Source organism: Chiloscyllium punctatum, chromosome 49, assembly GCF_047496795.1.
Source record: "Chiloscyllium punctatum isolate Juve2018m chromosome 49, sChiPun1.3, whole genome shotgun sequence".
Taxonomy (NCBI): Eukaryota; Metazoa; Chordata; class Chondrichthyes; order Orectolobiformes; family Hemiscylliidae; genus Chiloscyllium; species Chiloscyllium punctatum.
The window spans coordinates 29,775,769-29,788,555 of NC_092787.1; the positions used below are offsets into that span (position 1 = coordinate 29,775,769).

Consider the following 12,787-nt stretch of genomic DNA (forward strand, 5'->3'; position numbering starts at 1 on the left):
CGTCAGCCACAGCCACCCATGCCTCCTCCTAGGATCTTTCTTGCTTTTTGGAATGAACCGATCCTGCAACTTCTGCATTATACACAGAAATATCCGCCATTGTTCCTCCATGGTCATCCCTGCTAAGGTATTGCACCATTGAACTTTGGCCAGCTCCTCCCCCATAGCTCCATAGTTCCCTTTATTCAACAGAAGTACTGTCACGTCTGACTGTACCCTCTCCCTCTCCCTCTCCCTCTCAAATTGCAGATTGAAGCTTATTGTATTATGGTCACTACTTCCCAATGGCTCCTTCACTTTGAGGTCCCTGATCAATTCTGGTTGTTCTAAGAATCCATCTCTGAGGCACTCCACAAAAAGTCTCTTTCTTGAGGTCCAATAACATCCTGATTCTCCCAGTCTACCTGCATGTTGAAATCCTCCATAACAACTGTAGTAACATCTTTGCAACAGGCCAATTTCAGCTCCTGATTTAACTTACATCCGACATCCAGACGACTGTTGGGGGGCCTGTAGATAACTCTTTTTACCTTAGAATATCTCAGCTCTATCCACACTAACTCTACATTCCCTGACTCTAGGTCACCCCGCAGAAGGGACTGAATATCATCCCTTACCAACATGGCCACCCCACCCCCTCTGCCCATCAGTCTGTCCTTACGATAGCACGTGTAGCCTTGAATATTCATTTCCCAGGCCCTGTCCACTTGAAGCCACGTCTCAGTTATCCCCACAATATCGCATCTGCCAATTTCCAAAAGAGCCTCAAGCTCATCCATCTTATTTCTAATGCTTCGTGCATTCATATATAGTATTTTAAAATTGTTACGCCCCTCACACTTCCCATAAACTCCTATTTCACTCAACCTTACAGCATGATCCCTTACTGAGTTTTCTGCCACATTGATACAGTTGTCTTTCTTTTGGTCGGGGGGGTGGTGGTGGGGGGTGGGGGTATAGGGTAGGGATGTAGGGTGAAGGGTGGGTGTGGGGGCGGGTGGGGAGTGTGTGTGTGGGGGGGGCGTGGAGAGCGTGGGGGGGGGAGAGAGCGTGGGGGGGGGAGAGAGCGTGGGGGGGGGAGAGAGCGTGGGGGGGGGAGAGAGCGTGGGGGGGGGAGAGAGCGTGGGGGGGGGAGAGAGCGTGGGGGGGGGAGAGAGCGTGGGGGGGGGAGAGAGCGTGGGGGGGGGGAGAGAGCGTGGGGGGGGGAGAGAGCGTGGGGGGGGGAGAGAGCGTGGGGGGGGGAGAGAGCGTGGGGGGGGGAGAGAGCGTGGGGGGGGGAGAGAGCGTGGGGGGGGGGAGAGAGCGTGGGGGGGGGAGAGAGCGTGGGGGGGGGAGAGAGCGTGGGGGGGGGAGAGAGCGTGGGGGGGGGAGAGAGCGTGGGGGGGGGGAGAGAGCGTGGGGGGGGGAGAGAGCGTGGGGGGGGGAGAGAGCGTGGGGGGGGGAGAGAGCGTGGGGGGGGGGAGAGAGCGTGGGGGGGGGGAGAGAGCGTGGGGGGGGGAGAGAGCGTGGGGGGGGGAGAGAGCGTGGGGGGGGGAGAGAGCGTGGGGGGGGGAGAGAGCGTGGGGGGGGGAGAGAGCGTGGGGGGGGGGAGAGAGCGTGGGGGGGGGAGAGAGCGTGGGGGGGGGAGAGAGCGTGGGGGGGGGAGAGAGCGTGGGGGGGGGAGAGAGCGTGGGGGGGGGAGAGAGCGTGGGGGGGGAGCGAGAGAGCGTGGGGGGGGGGGGAGAGAGCGTGGGGGGGGGGAGAGAGCGTGGGGGGGGGAGAGAGCGTGGGGGGGGAGAGAGCGTGGGGGGGGGAGAGAGCGTGGGGGGGGGAGAGAGCGTGGGGGGGGGGAGAGAGCGTGGGGGGGGGAGAGAGCGTGGGGGGGGGAGAGAGCGTGGGGGGGGGAGAGAGCGTGGGGGGGGAGAGAGCGTGGGGGGGGGAGAGAGCGTGGGGGGGGGAGAGAGCGTGGGGGGGGGAGAGAGCGTGGGGGGGGGAGAGAGCGTGGGGGGGGGAGAGAGCGTGGGGGGGGAGAGAGCGTGGGGGGGGGAGAGAGAGCGTGGGGGGGGGAGAGAGCGTGGGGGGGGGAGAGAGCGTGGGGGGGGGAGAGAGCGTGGGGGGGGGGAGAGAGCGTGGGGGGGGGAGAGAGCGTGGGGGGGGGAGAGAGCGTGGGGGGGGGGAGAGAGCGTGGGGGGGGGGGAGAGAGCGTGGGGGGGGGGAGAGAGCGTGGGGGGGGGAGAGAGCGTGGGGGGGGGAGAGAGCGTGGGGGGGGGAGAGAGCGTGGGGGGGGGGAGAGAGCGTGGGGGGGGGAGAGAGCGTGGGGGGGGGGAGAGAGCGTGGGGGGGGGGAGAGAGCGTGGGGGGGGGAGAGAGCGTGGGGGGGGGGGAGAGAGGGCGTGGGGGGGGGGAGAGAGCGTGGGGGGGGAGAGAGCGTGGGGGGGGAGAGAGCGTGGGGGGGGAGAGAGCGTGGGGGGGGGAGAGAGCGTGGGGGGGGGAGAGAGCGTGGGGGGGGGAGAGAGCGTGGGGGGGGGGGAGAGAGCGTGGGGGGGGGAGAGAGCGTGGGGGGGGGAGAGAGCGTGGGGGGGGAGAGAGCGTGGGGGGGGGGAGAGAGCGTGGGGGGGGAGAGAGCGTGGGGGGGGGAGAGAGCGTGGGGGGGGGAGAGAGCGTGGGGGGGGGAGAGAGCGTGGGGGGGGAGAGAGCGTGGGGGGGGGAGAGAGCGTGGGGGGGGGAGAGAGCGTGGGGGGGGGAGAGAGCGTGGGGGGGGGAGAGAGCGTGGGGGGGGGAGAGAGCGTGGGGGGGGGAGAGAGCGTGGGGGGGGGAGAGAGCGTGGGGGGGGGAGAGAGCGTGGGGGGGGGGAGAGAGCGTGGGGGGGGGGAGAGAGCGTGGGGGGGGGGAGAGAGCGTGGGGGGGGGGAGAGAGCGTGGGGGGGGGGAGAGAGCGTGGGGGGGGGGAGAGAGCGTGGGGGGGGGAGAGAGCGTGGGGGGGGGAGAGAGCGTGGGGGGGGGAGAGAGCGTGGGGGGGGGAGAGAGCGTGGGGGGGGGAGAGAGCGTGGGGGGGGGAGAGAGCGTGGGGGGGGGAGAGAGCGTGGGGGGGGGAGAGAGCGTGGGGGGGGGAGAGAGCGTGGGGGGGGGAGAGAGCGTGGGGGGGGGGAGAGAGCGTGGGGGGGGGAGAGAGCGTGGGGGGGGGAGAGAGCGTGGGGGGGGGAGAGAGCGTGGGGGGGGGAGAGAGCGTGGGGGGGGAGAGAGCGTGGGGGGGGAGAGAGCGTGGGGGGGGAGAGAGCGTGGGGGGGGAGAGAGCGTGGGGGGGGAGAGAGCGTGGGGGGGGGAGAGAGCGTGGGGGGGGGAGAGAGCGTGGGGGGGGGAGAGAGCGTGGGGGGGGGGAGAGAGCGTGGGGGGGGGAGAGAGCGTGGGGGGGGGAGAGAGCGTGGGGGGGTGTGGAGAGAGCGTGGGGGGGTGTGGGGAGGGGTGAGGGGGGTGTGGGGTGGGGGGGTGTGGGGAGGGTGTGGGGGGAGGGTGTGGGGAGGGGGGGTGGGGGGGAGGGTGTGGGGAGGGTGTGGGGGGAGGGTGTCGGGAGGGGGGTGGGGGGGAGGGTGTCGGGAGGGGGGTGGGGGGGAGGGTGTGGGGAGGGGGGGTGGGGGGGAGGGTGTGGGGAGGGGGGTGGGGGGGGAGGGTGTGGGGAGGGGGGGTGGGGGGGGGGGAGGGTGTGGGGAGGGGGGGTGGGGGGGAGGGTGTGGGGAGGGTGTGGGGGGAGGGTGTCGGGAGGGGGGTGGGGAGGGTGTGGGGGGAGGGTGTCGGGAGGGGGGTGGGGGGGGAGGGTGTGGGGAGGGGGGGTGGGGGGGAGGGTGTGGGGAGGGAGGGTGTGGGGAGGGGGGTGGGGGGGGAGGGTGTGGGGAGGGGGGTGGGGGGGGAGGGTGTGGGGAGGGGGGTGGGGGGGGAGGGTGTGGGGAGGGGGGGTGGGGGGGGGAGGGTGTGGGGAGGGGGGGTGGGGGGGAGGGTGTGGGGAGGGTGTGGGGGGAGGGTGTCGGGAGGGGGGTGGGGGGGGAGGGTGTGGGGAGGGTGTGGGGGGAGGGTGTCGGGAGGGGGGTGGGGGGGGAGGGTGTGGGGAGGGGGGGTGGGGGGGAGGGTGTGGGGAGGGAGGGTGTGGGGAGGGGGGTGGGGGGGGAGGGTGTGGGGAGGGGGGGGGGGGAGGGTGTGGGGAGGGGGGGTGGGGGGGGGGAGGGTGTGGGGAGGGGGGGTGGGGGGGGGGAGGGTGTGAGGGGGAGTGTGGGGGCTAATGGGGGGAGTGCAGTCTCTGCCTGCGGACGGTTGGGTGTCGGTGACTGAGGCGGTAACACTGGGCTGGGCGGGTCGGGGTGTGGGGGGGGGGGGGGTGGGCTGCTACCTCGCGACAGCGGCTCTCGTTTCGGTTTAAACCCGGGTTCGGCTGCGCTCCGCACTCACCATCGGACGGCGGCCCCGCGCGTTTGCCCCATCACCAAAGGCGAGTCTCTCCGTCAGGAACCACAGGCCGAGGCTGCGCCCGCAGCTAGGCCAGGCCCCGCCCCCTGCCTGCGGTCCCGCCCCCTGCCCGCGGGCCCCGCCCGCTACCCGCGGCCCCGCCGCGGGCCCCGCCCGCTACCCGCGGCCCCGCCCCCTCCCTCGGGCCCCGTCCCCACATTCGGGCCCCGCCCCCTTCCCTCTGGCCCCGCCCCCACCCGCTCCAGCTGCGGTGAACTCTGAGCTGGGACTCCCAAAACTCTTTTGTGTTTCACATTCTCGAACTTGTTTCCCATTTAGTCATTGTTTACGCCTCCATTCTTTCAACCGAAGTACATCACCTCAATTCCCCACATTGTATTCCATCTGTCCCTTGTTTGCTCACTCCCCTAGCCTGTCCACAGCCTCCAGCACTACCTGCCCATCCACCTGCTAATTTACCAACAATGCCCTCAGTTCCTTTATCCAGATCATTATGGTCCCAGCACTGACCCCTGTGGAACTCCACTAGTCACCGTCTGCCACCCTGGAAAACTGCCCTTTGTCCGCACTCTGTTTTCTGCCGATCAACAAATCCTTTATCGTTACCAGCACTTTGCTCCAAACACCATGCGCTCTTATCTTATTTTCAGCCTCCTGTGTGACACAAAGTGTCACAATGATAAAAAGTAGAGGACCCAGCATCAATCCTTGTGGCACTTCACTGGTCACAGGCCTCCAGTCTGAAAAACAACCCTCCACCCCCACCCCCTGTCTTCTCCTTTGAGCCAGTTCTATATCCAAATGATTAGTTCTCCCTTATTCCATGAGATTGAACCTTGCTAACCAGTCTCCTATGGGGAACCTTGTCAAACACCTTACTAAAGTCCATATAGATCACATCTACCGCTCTGCCCTCATCAATCCTCTTTGTTACTTCTTCAAAAAACTCAATCAAGTTAGTGAGACATGATTTCCCACGCACAAAGGCATGTTGACTAACCCTTATCAGTCCTTGCCTTTCCAAATACATGTACATTCTGTCCCTCAGGATTCCCTCCAAAAACTTGCCCAATACCGACGTCAGGCTCACTGGTCTATATTCCCTGGTTTGTCCTTATCACCCTTCTTAAACAGTAGCACCATGTTTGCCAACCTCCAGTTTTCCGGCACCTCACCTGTGACTATTGATGATACAAATATATCAGCAAGAGGCCAAGCAATCACTTCTCTAGCTTCCCACAGAGTTCCAGGGTACACCTGATCAGGTCCTGGTGATTTATCCACCTTTATGCGTTTCAAGACATCCAGCACTTCCTCCTCTGTAATATGGACACTTTGCAAGATGTCACCATCTATTTTCCTACAGTCTATATCTTCCATATCCTTTTCCACAGTAAATACTGACGCAAAATACTCCTTTAGTATCTCCCCTATTTTCTGCGGCTCCACACAAAGGCCGCCTTGCTGATCTTTGAGGGGCCCTATTTTCTCTCGAGTTACCCTTTTGTCCTTTATAAAATTTGTAAAAACTCTTTGGATTCTCCTTAAATTCTATTTGCCAAAGCTATCTCATGTCTCCTTTTTGCCCTCCTGATTTTCCTCTTAAGTAGACTCCTACTTCCTTTATACTCTTCTAAGGATTCACTCGATCTATCCTGTCTATACCTTACATATTCTTCCTTCTTTTTCTTAAACAAACCCTCAATTTCTTTAGTCATCCAGCATTCCCTATACCTACCAGCCTTTCCTTTCACCCTGACAGGAATATATTTTCTCTGGATTCTTGTTATCTCATTTCTGAAGGCTTCCCATTTTCCAGCCGTCCCTTTACCTGCGAACATCTGCCTCCAATCAGCTTTCAAATGTTTTTGTCTAATATCATCAAAATCAGCCTTTCTCCAATTTAGAACTTTAACTTTTAGATCTGGTCTATCCTTTTCCATCTTTATTTCAAGTCTAATAGAATTATGGCCGCTGGCCCCAAAGTGCTCCCCCACTGACACCTCAGTCACCTGCCCTGCCTTATTTTCCAAGAGTAGGTCAAGTTTTGCACCTTCTCTAGTAAGTACATCCACATACTGAATCAGAAAATTGTCTTGTACACACTTAACAAATTCCTCTCCATCCAAGCCCTTAACACTATGGCAGTCCCAGTCTATCCACAGTTAAAATCCCCTACCATAACTACCCTATTATTCTTACAGATAGCTGGGATCTCCTTACAAGTTTGTTTCTCAATCTCCCTCTGACTATTGGGGGGTCTATAATACAATCCCAATAAGGTGATCATCCCTTTCTTATTTCTCAGTTCCACCCAAATAACTTATCTGGGTGTATTTCCAGGAATATCCTCCCTCAGCACAGCTGTAATGCTATCCTTTATCAAAAATGCCACTCCCCCTCCTCTCTTGCCTCCCTTTCTATCCTTCCTGTAGCATTTGCATCCTAGAACATTAAGCTGCCAGTCCTGCCCATCCCTGAGCCATGTTTCTGTAATTGCTATGATATCCCAGTCCCATGTTCCTAACCATGCCCTGAGTTTATCTGCCTTCCCCGTTCGGCCCCTTGCATTGAAATAAATGCAGTTTAATTTATTAGTCCTACCTTGTCCCTGACTGTGTGACTCACGTCTGTTCTCAACTGTACCTGTCTCAGATTGATCTCTATCCTCACTATCTCCCTGGGTCCCACCCATCTTCCTAGTTTAAATCCTCCCAAGCTGTTCTAGCAAATTTCCCTGCCAGTATATTAGTCCCCTTCCAATTTAGGTGCAATCCGTCCTTCTTGTCCAGGTCACTTCTAACCCAAAAGAGATTCCAATGATCCAAAAATGTGAATCCTTCTCCCATACACCAGCTCCTCAGCCATGCATTCATCTGCTCTATCCTCCTATTCCTGCCCTCACTTGCTCATAACACTGGGAGTAATCCAGATATTACTACCCTTGAGGACCTCCTTTTTAAATTTCTGCCTAACTCTTTGTAATCTCCCTTCAGAATCTAAACCTTTTCCCTTCCTATATCATTGGTTCCAATGTGGACAATGACCTCCTACTGGCCTCTCTCCCCCGTGAGAACATTCTGCACCCTCTCTGAGACATCCTTGATCCTGGCACCAGGGAAACAACACACCATTCTTTTCGCTACTGGTCACAGAAACGCCTGTCTGTACCTCTGACTACAGAATCCCCTAACACAATTGATCTCTTGGAAGCCGACGTACCCCTCGTTGCATTAGAGCCAGTCTCAATACCAGAAACTTGGCTGTTCGTGCCACATTCCCCTGAGAATCCATCACCCCCTACATTTTCCAAAACAGCGTACCTGTTTGAAATGGGTTTATCCACAAAAGACTCCTGCCCTAAGTGCCGACCTCTCTTACCCTTCCTGGAGTTAACCCATCTATGTGACTGTATCTGAGACTTTCCCCCCTTCCTATAACTGCCATCCATCACAAACTGTTGCTGTTGCAAATTCCTCATCGCTTCTAACTGTCTCTCCAACCGATCATTCGATCTGATAAGATTCGCATCCAACAGCATTTATGGCAGATATAATCCGCAGTAACCCTTAAACTCTCTTTAAACTCCCACATCTGACAAGAAGTACATATTAAAGGCCATTTTTGCTCCTTCACAATCTACAGACCCAGAAAGTAACACCATCTCATTCCTCTACAAACACTGCCCCAGGTTAAATTAATAGTTATGGCTCATATTTTAAGTTTAATCAAGAGACAGATCTCCAAAAACATATAATCAAGAAAGAAGCCACTCTACTCACTACTGCAGATTCTCTGTAGCCCACATTTAAAACAACAATTAACTTATCGGATTCTGTGCTGTGAACTTCGCCAAACAGTTCCTCCAAGATTAGTTGTGAATTTCATTGTTTGATCATTTTTCCAGATTCACTCGATGTCCAGCGATACACTAATTCAAACAGCAAAGGCGGTAACCGTGCAGGTTCTCTCTCTCTCTCTCTCTCTCTCTCTCTCTCTCCTGCAATGTCCTCACCATGTGCGTCTTTTGTCTGTTCTTCTCCCTTTTAAATCTGTTGTTTTGAGTTTTTTTTCCCCAAAAGTTCCAAAACAATGCAACAGCATATATACCTTTCTTACCTGCCTTTTCTATCTCCAGATTTATTTTCTTCCCCAGATCCTGACTACTGCTAGGAGACCTGTACGTAACTCAGGTTATAGAAATGTGAATTATTTTCTTCGTTCACAATTCATACAACAAGGCCAGCTCAGTCAGATATGGATAATGTTTGGATTTGGTTGGCAACTGGCAAATAATATTCAGGTAAAACAAGTATTAGGATGGGGCACATTGATCAAGAAATTCCCAACCAGCTTTCCTTGAACTTCGGTGGAACTGCTGTCATCACTCAGTCCCTCACGAACATCAGTCATCAGTGTAATCTTTGATTTCTCCCTGCTGTGCAAGGCCACACTGTTATGCTGCAGTGTCCCTTTAAGATGACTCTGCACCTGGGAATGTTGTTTGGGAGAAGCACGTTCATTCTATACACATATGTGGCCCAATGATAATGACAGCAGCCACACGCCCACCCGGTTTATAAGGAACATGGGGGATCAACATGACCCAGTGCATGCAAGCTTCAGGACAAACTGCAACAACACAGAGACCCTCCATCCTCGATGACCAAAAACAAGCATCATCTAGTTGTACATGGGATGGGTATACTATCAACTTCTGCAACACACTTCGTCATGGAGTAAGATAGCACAGAAACAGGCCTTTCAGTCCAACTCATCTGCACCAGCCAGACATCTCAAATGACTTAATCCCATTTGCCGGCATTTGGCCACGATCCCTCTAAGTTGAGAGTGTGGTGCTGGAAAAGCACAGCAGGTCAGGCAGCATCCAAGGAGCAGGAAAATCGAAGTTTTGGGCAAAAGCCCTTCATCAGGAATGAGGCTGGGAGCCTTGGGGGTGGAGAGAAAGTAGCTAAGAGCGCAATAGATGTTTGGAGGTGAGTAATGGTGATAGGTCAGAGAGGAGGGTGGAGCAGATAGGTGGGAAGGAAGATGGACAATGGGATGGGTCTTTGGACGGTGCTGAGCTGGAAGGTTGGAACTGGGGTAAGATGGGGGATAGGGAAATGAGGAAACTGGTGAAGTCCACATTGATGCCTTGGGGTTGAAGGGTCCTGAGGTGGAAGATGAGGCGTTCTTCCTCCAGGCATTGGGTGGTAGAGAGTGGCGATAGAGGCAACCCAGGACCTGCATGTCCTTGGCAGACTGGGAAGGGGAGTGAAAACATTCAGCCAATTAGCAGTGGGGTTCATTGATGCAGGTGTCCCAGAGATGTTCTCTGAAGCGCTCTGTGAGTAGGCATCCTGTCTCCCCAATGTAGAGGAGACCGCATCGGGAGCAACAGATACAGTAAATGACATGTGTGGAAGTGCAGGTAAAACTTTGATGGATGTGGAAGGCTCCTTTGGGGCCTTGGACAGAGGTGGGGTGGGGGGGCAGTGTGGGCGCAGGTTTTGCAATTCCTGCAGCAGCAGAGGAAGGTGCTGCCTCCCTCCTCCTCCCACCTTACCTCAGTTCCAACCTTTCAGCTCAGCATCGCCCTCATGACCCATCCCACCTGTCCATCTTCCTTCCCACCTATCTGCTCCACCCTCCTTGCTGACCTATCACCTTTACCCCCACTCCATCCACCTATCACACTCTCAGCTGCCTTCCCCCCTGACCAAACCCCTCCCAATTATCTCTCCATTCCCAAGGCTCCCAGCCTTATTCCTCATGAAGGTCTTTTGCCCAAAACGTCAATTTTCCCGCTTCTCGGATGCTGCCTGACCTGCTATGCTTTTCCAGCACCACTCTTTCCCTCTAAACCTTTCCTATCCACGTACCTATCAAAATACTGTCAAAGTGTTGGAATTGTATCCACCTCCACCATTTCCATACATGCACCACCCTGTGTGACGATGTTGGCCCTCTTAAATCTTTCCTCCTCTCACATTAGACCTACGTCCTCTAGTTTTCAACTCCCCAACCCTGGGAAAAAGACCTCAGCTATACACCCGATTCAGCCTCCTCTTATACCTCAAACCCGGCAAGATCCTTGTAGATCCTTACTGAACCCTTTCAAGTTCCACAACATCTTTCCAATAGCAGGAAGACTAGAATTGAACACAGTATTCCAAAAGTGGCTTCACCAATGTCGTGTACAGCCACAACATGACATTCTAACACCTATACTCAATGTACTGGCCAATGAGGCAAGCGTACCAAACACCTTCTTCACTATCCTATCGACCTGCAAACTCCACCTTCAAGGAACTATGAACCTACACTCCAAGGTTTCTTTGTTTAGCAACACTACCCAGGACGCTACCATTAAGTGTCCTGCCCTGATCTGCCTTACCAAAATGCAACAACTCAGATTTATCTAAACTCCATCTGATCAAGGTCCTGTTGTTCTCAGAGATAACCTTCTTCACCGTCCACTACAACACTAATTTTGGTGTCATCAGCAAACTTATTAACTAGTCCTCTGAGATTCACATCGAAATCATTTATGCAAATGACAAAAAGCAGTGGACCCAGCACCAATCCTTGTGGCACTCCACTGGTCACAGGCCTCCAGTCTGAAAAACAACCCTCCACCACCATCCTCTGTCTCCTACCTTCAAGCCAATGTTGGATCCAAATGGCTAGCTCTTCCTGGATTCCATGTGATCTAACCTTGATAACCAGTCTGTCTATCTGGTACAGTGCCTTGAAGTCTGTATTGAAAAGGTCTACCACTCTGCCTTCATCAATCTTCTTTGACACTTCTTCAAAAAACACAATCAAGTTAGTGAGACACAATTTCACATGCACAAAGCTGTGTAGACTATTCCTAACAGTCATTGCCTTTTCAAACCCATGTAAATCCTGTCCCTCAGAATCCCTTCCAACAACTTTGTCCACCAACGATATCAGGCTCACTAGTCTATAGTTCCCTGGCTTTTGCTTACCACCTTTCTTCAATAATAGCACCACATTAGTCACCCCCCCCCCCCCCCCGCCAATCTTCCAGCACCTCACCTACGACTATTAATACAAATATCTCAACAAGGGGCCTAGCAATCACTTCCCTAGCTTCTCCCAGAGCTCTTTAACAAACCTGATAAAGTCCTGGGGATTTATCCACCTTTATGCATTTTAAGATGTCCAGCTCCTCCTCCTTTGTATAATATGGACACTTTTCAAGATATCACTATATATTTCTCCAAGTTCTCTAGCTTCCACGTATTTTTCCACAGTAAATACAAATGCAAAATACTTGTTCAGTATCATAGAATCCCTAGAGTGTGGAAACAGGCCATTTGGCCCAACAAGTCCACCATGACGCTCTGTACAGTATCCTACCCAGACCCATTCACCTACCTTATTACTCTACATTTCCCCTGACTAATGCACCTAACCTTGAACACTATGGGCAATTTCGTTTGGCCAATTCACCTAACCTGCACATCTTTGGACTGTGGGAGGAAGCCCACACAGACCACAAGGAGATCATGCAAACTCCACACTGAGAATCACCTGAGGCTGGAATCGAACCCGGCCTCCTGGTGCTTTAAGGCAGCAATGCTAACCACTGAGCCACCGTACCGCCCAATATCTAATTCATCTCCTGCAGTTCCACACACAGATGGCCTTGCTGATCTTTAAGGGGCCGTGGTCCCTCCCTAGTTACCCTCTTGTCCTGAATGGATTTATAAAATCTCTTTGGATTCTCCTTAACCTGAACTGCCAAAGCTATTTCATGTCCCCTTCTTGCTCTCTTGATTTCCCTTGAGTATACTCCTACTTTATAATCTTTATAATCTTCTCATGATTCACTCTATCTCTGCTGTCTATACCTGACATATGCTTCCTTCTTTTTCTTGACTACAGCCTTAATTTCTCTAGTCATCCAGCATTCCCTGAACTTACCAGCCTTGGCCTTCACCCGAACAGGAACGTACCGTCGCTGGACTCTCATTATCTCATTTTTGAAGTCTTCCCACTTTCGAGCTGTCCCTTTACCTCCCAAACAACTTTTGAAACTTCTTGCCTAATACCATCAAAATTGCCGTTACTCCAATTTAGAGCTTTAACTTTTAGATCAGGTCTATTCTTTTCCAATTCTATTTTAAAACTAATAGAATTATGGTCGCTGGCCTCAAAGTGCTCTCCCACTGACATCTCAGTCACCTGCCCTGCCTTATTTCCCCAAAGAGAATCAGGTTTTGCTCCTTCCCTTGTAGGTACATCCATATGTTAAATAAAAAAAATTTCTTGAATTTCTGTCCATCCAAGCCCTGAACCCTATGGCAGGCCAATCTATGTTTG

At 54.6% G+C, this 12,787-nt stretch overlaps 1 protein-coding gene across 12 annotated transcripts in view; it reads right to left on the reverse strand.

The window, feature by feature from the left end:
• The window catches only part of rxrab (retinoid x receptor, alpha b), an 89,858-nt gene that overhangs the window by 53,471 nt on the left and 23,600 nt on the right, over positions 1-12,787 (reverse strand). For 4 of the 12 annotated variants that reach the window (XM_072566106.1, XM_072566104.1, XM_072566096.1 and 1 more), the window contains exon 1: positions 4,415-4,528. The exons of 5 other annotated variants lie outside the window; for them this stretch is intronic. Coding sequence is in view for 1 of the 7 variants with exons in the window: in XM_072566105.1 (XP_072422206.1) it covers positions 4,415-4,417 (3 nt within the window). In the remaining 6 variants the exon portion in view is untranslated. Of the gene's footprint in view, positions 1-4,414; positions 4,529-12,787 lie in introns of those variants that run through there. 3 more of the 12 variants (XM_072566105.1, XM_072566102.1, XM_072566103.1) reach the window with 3 other exon arrangements.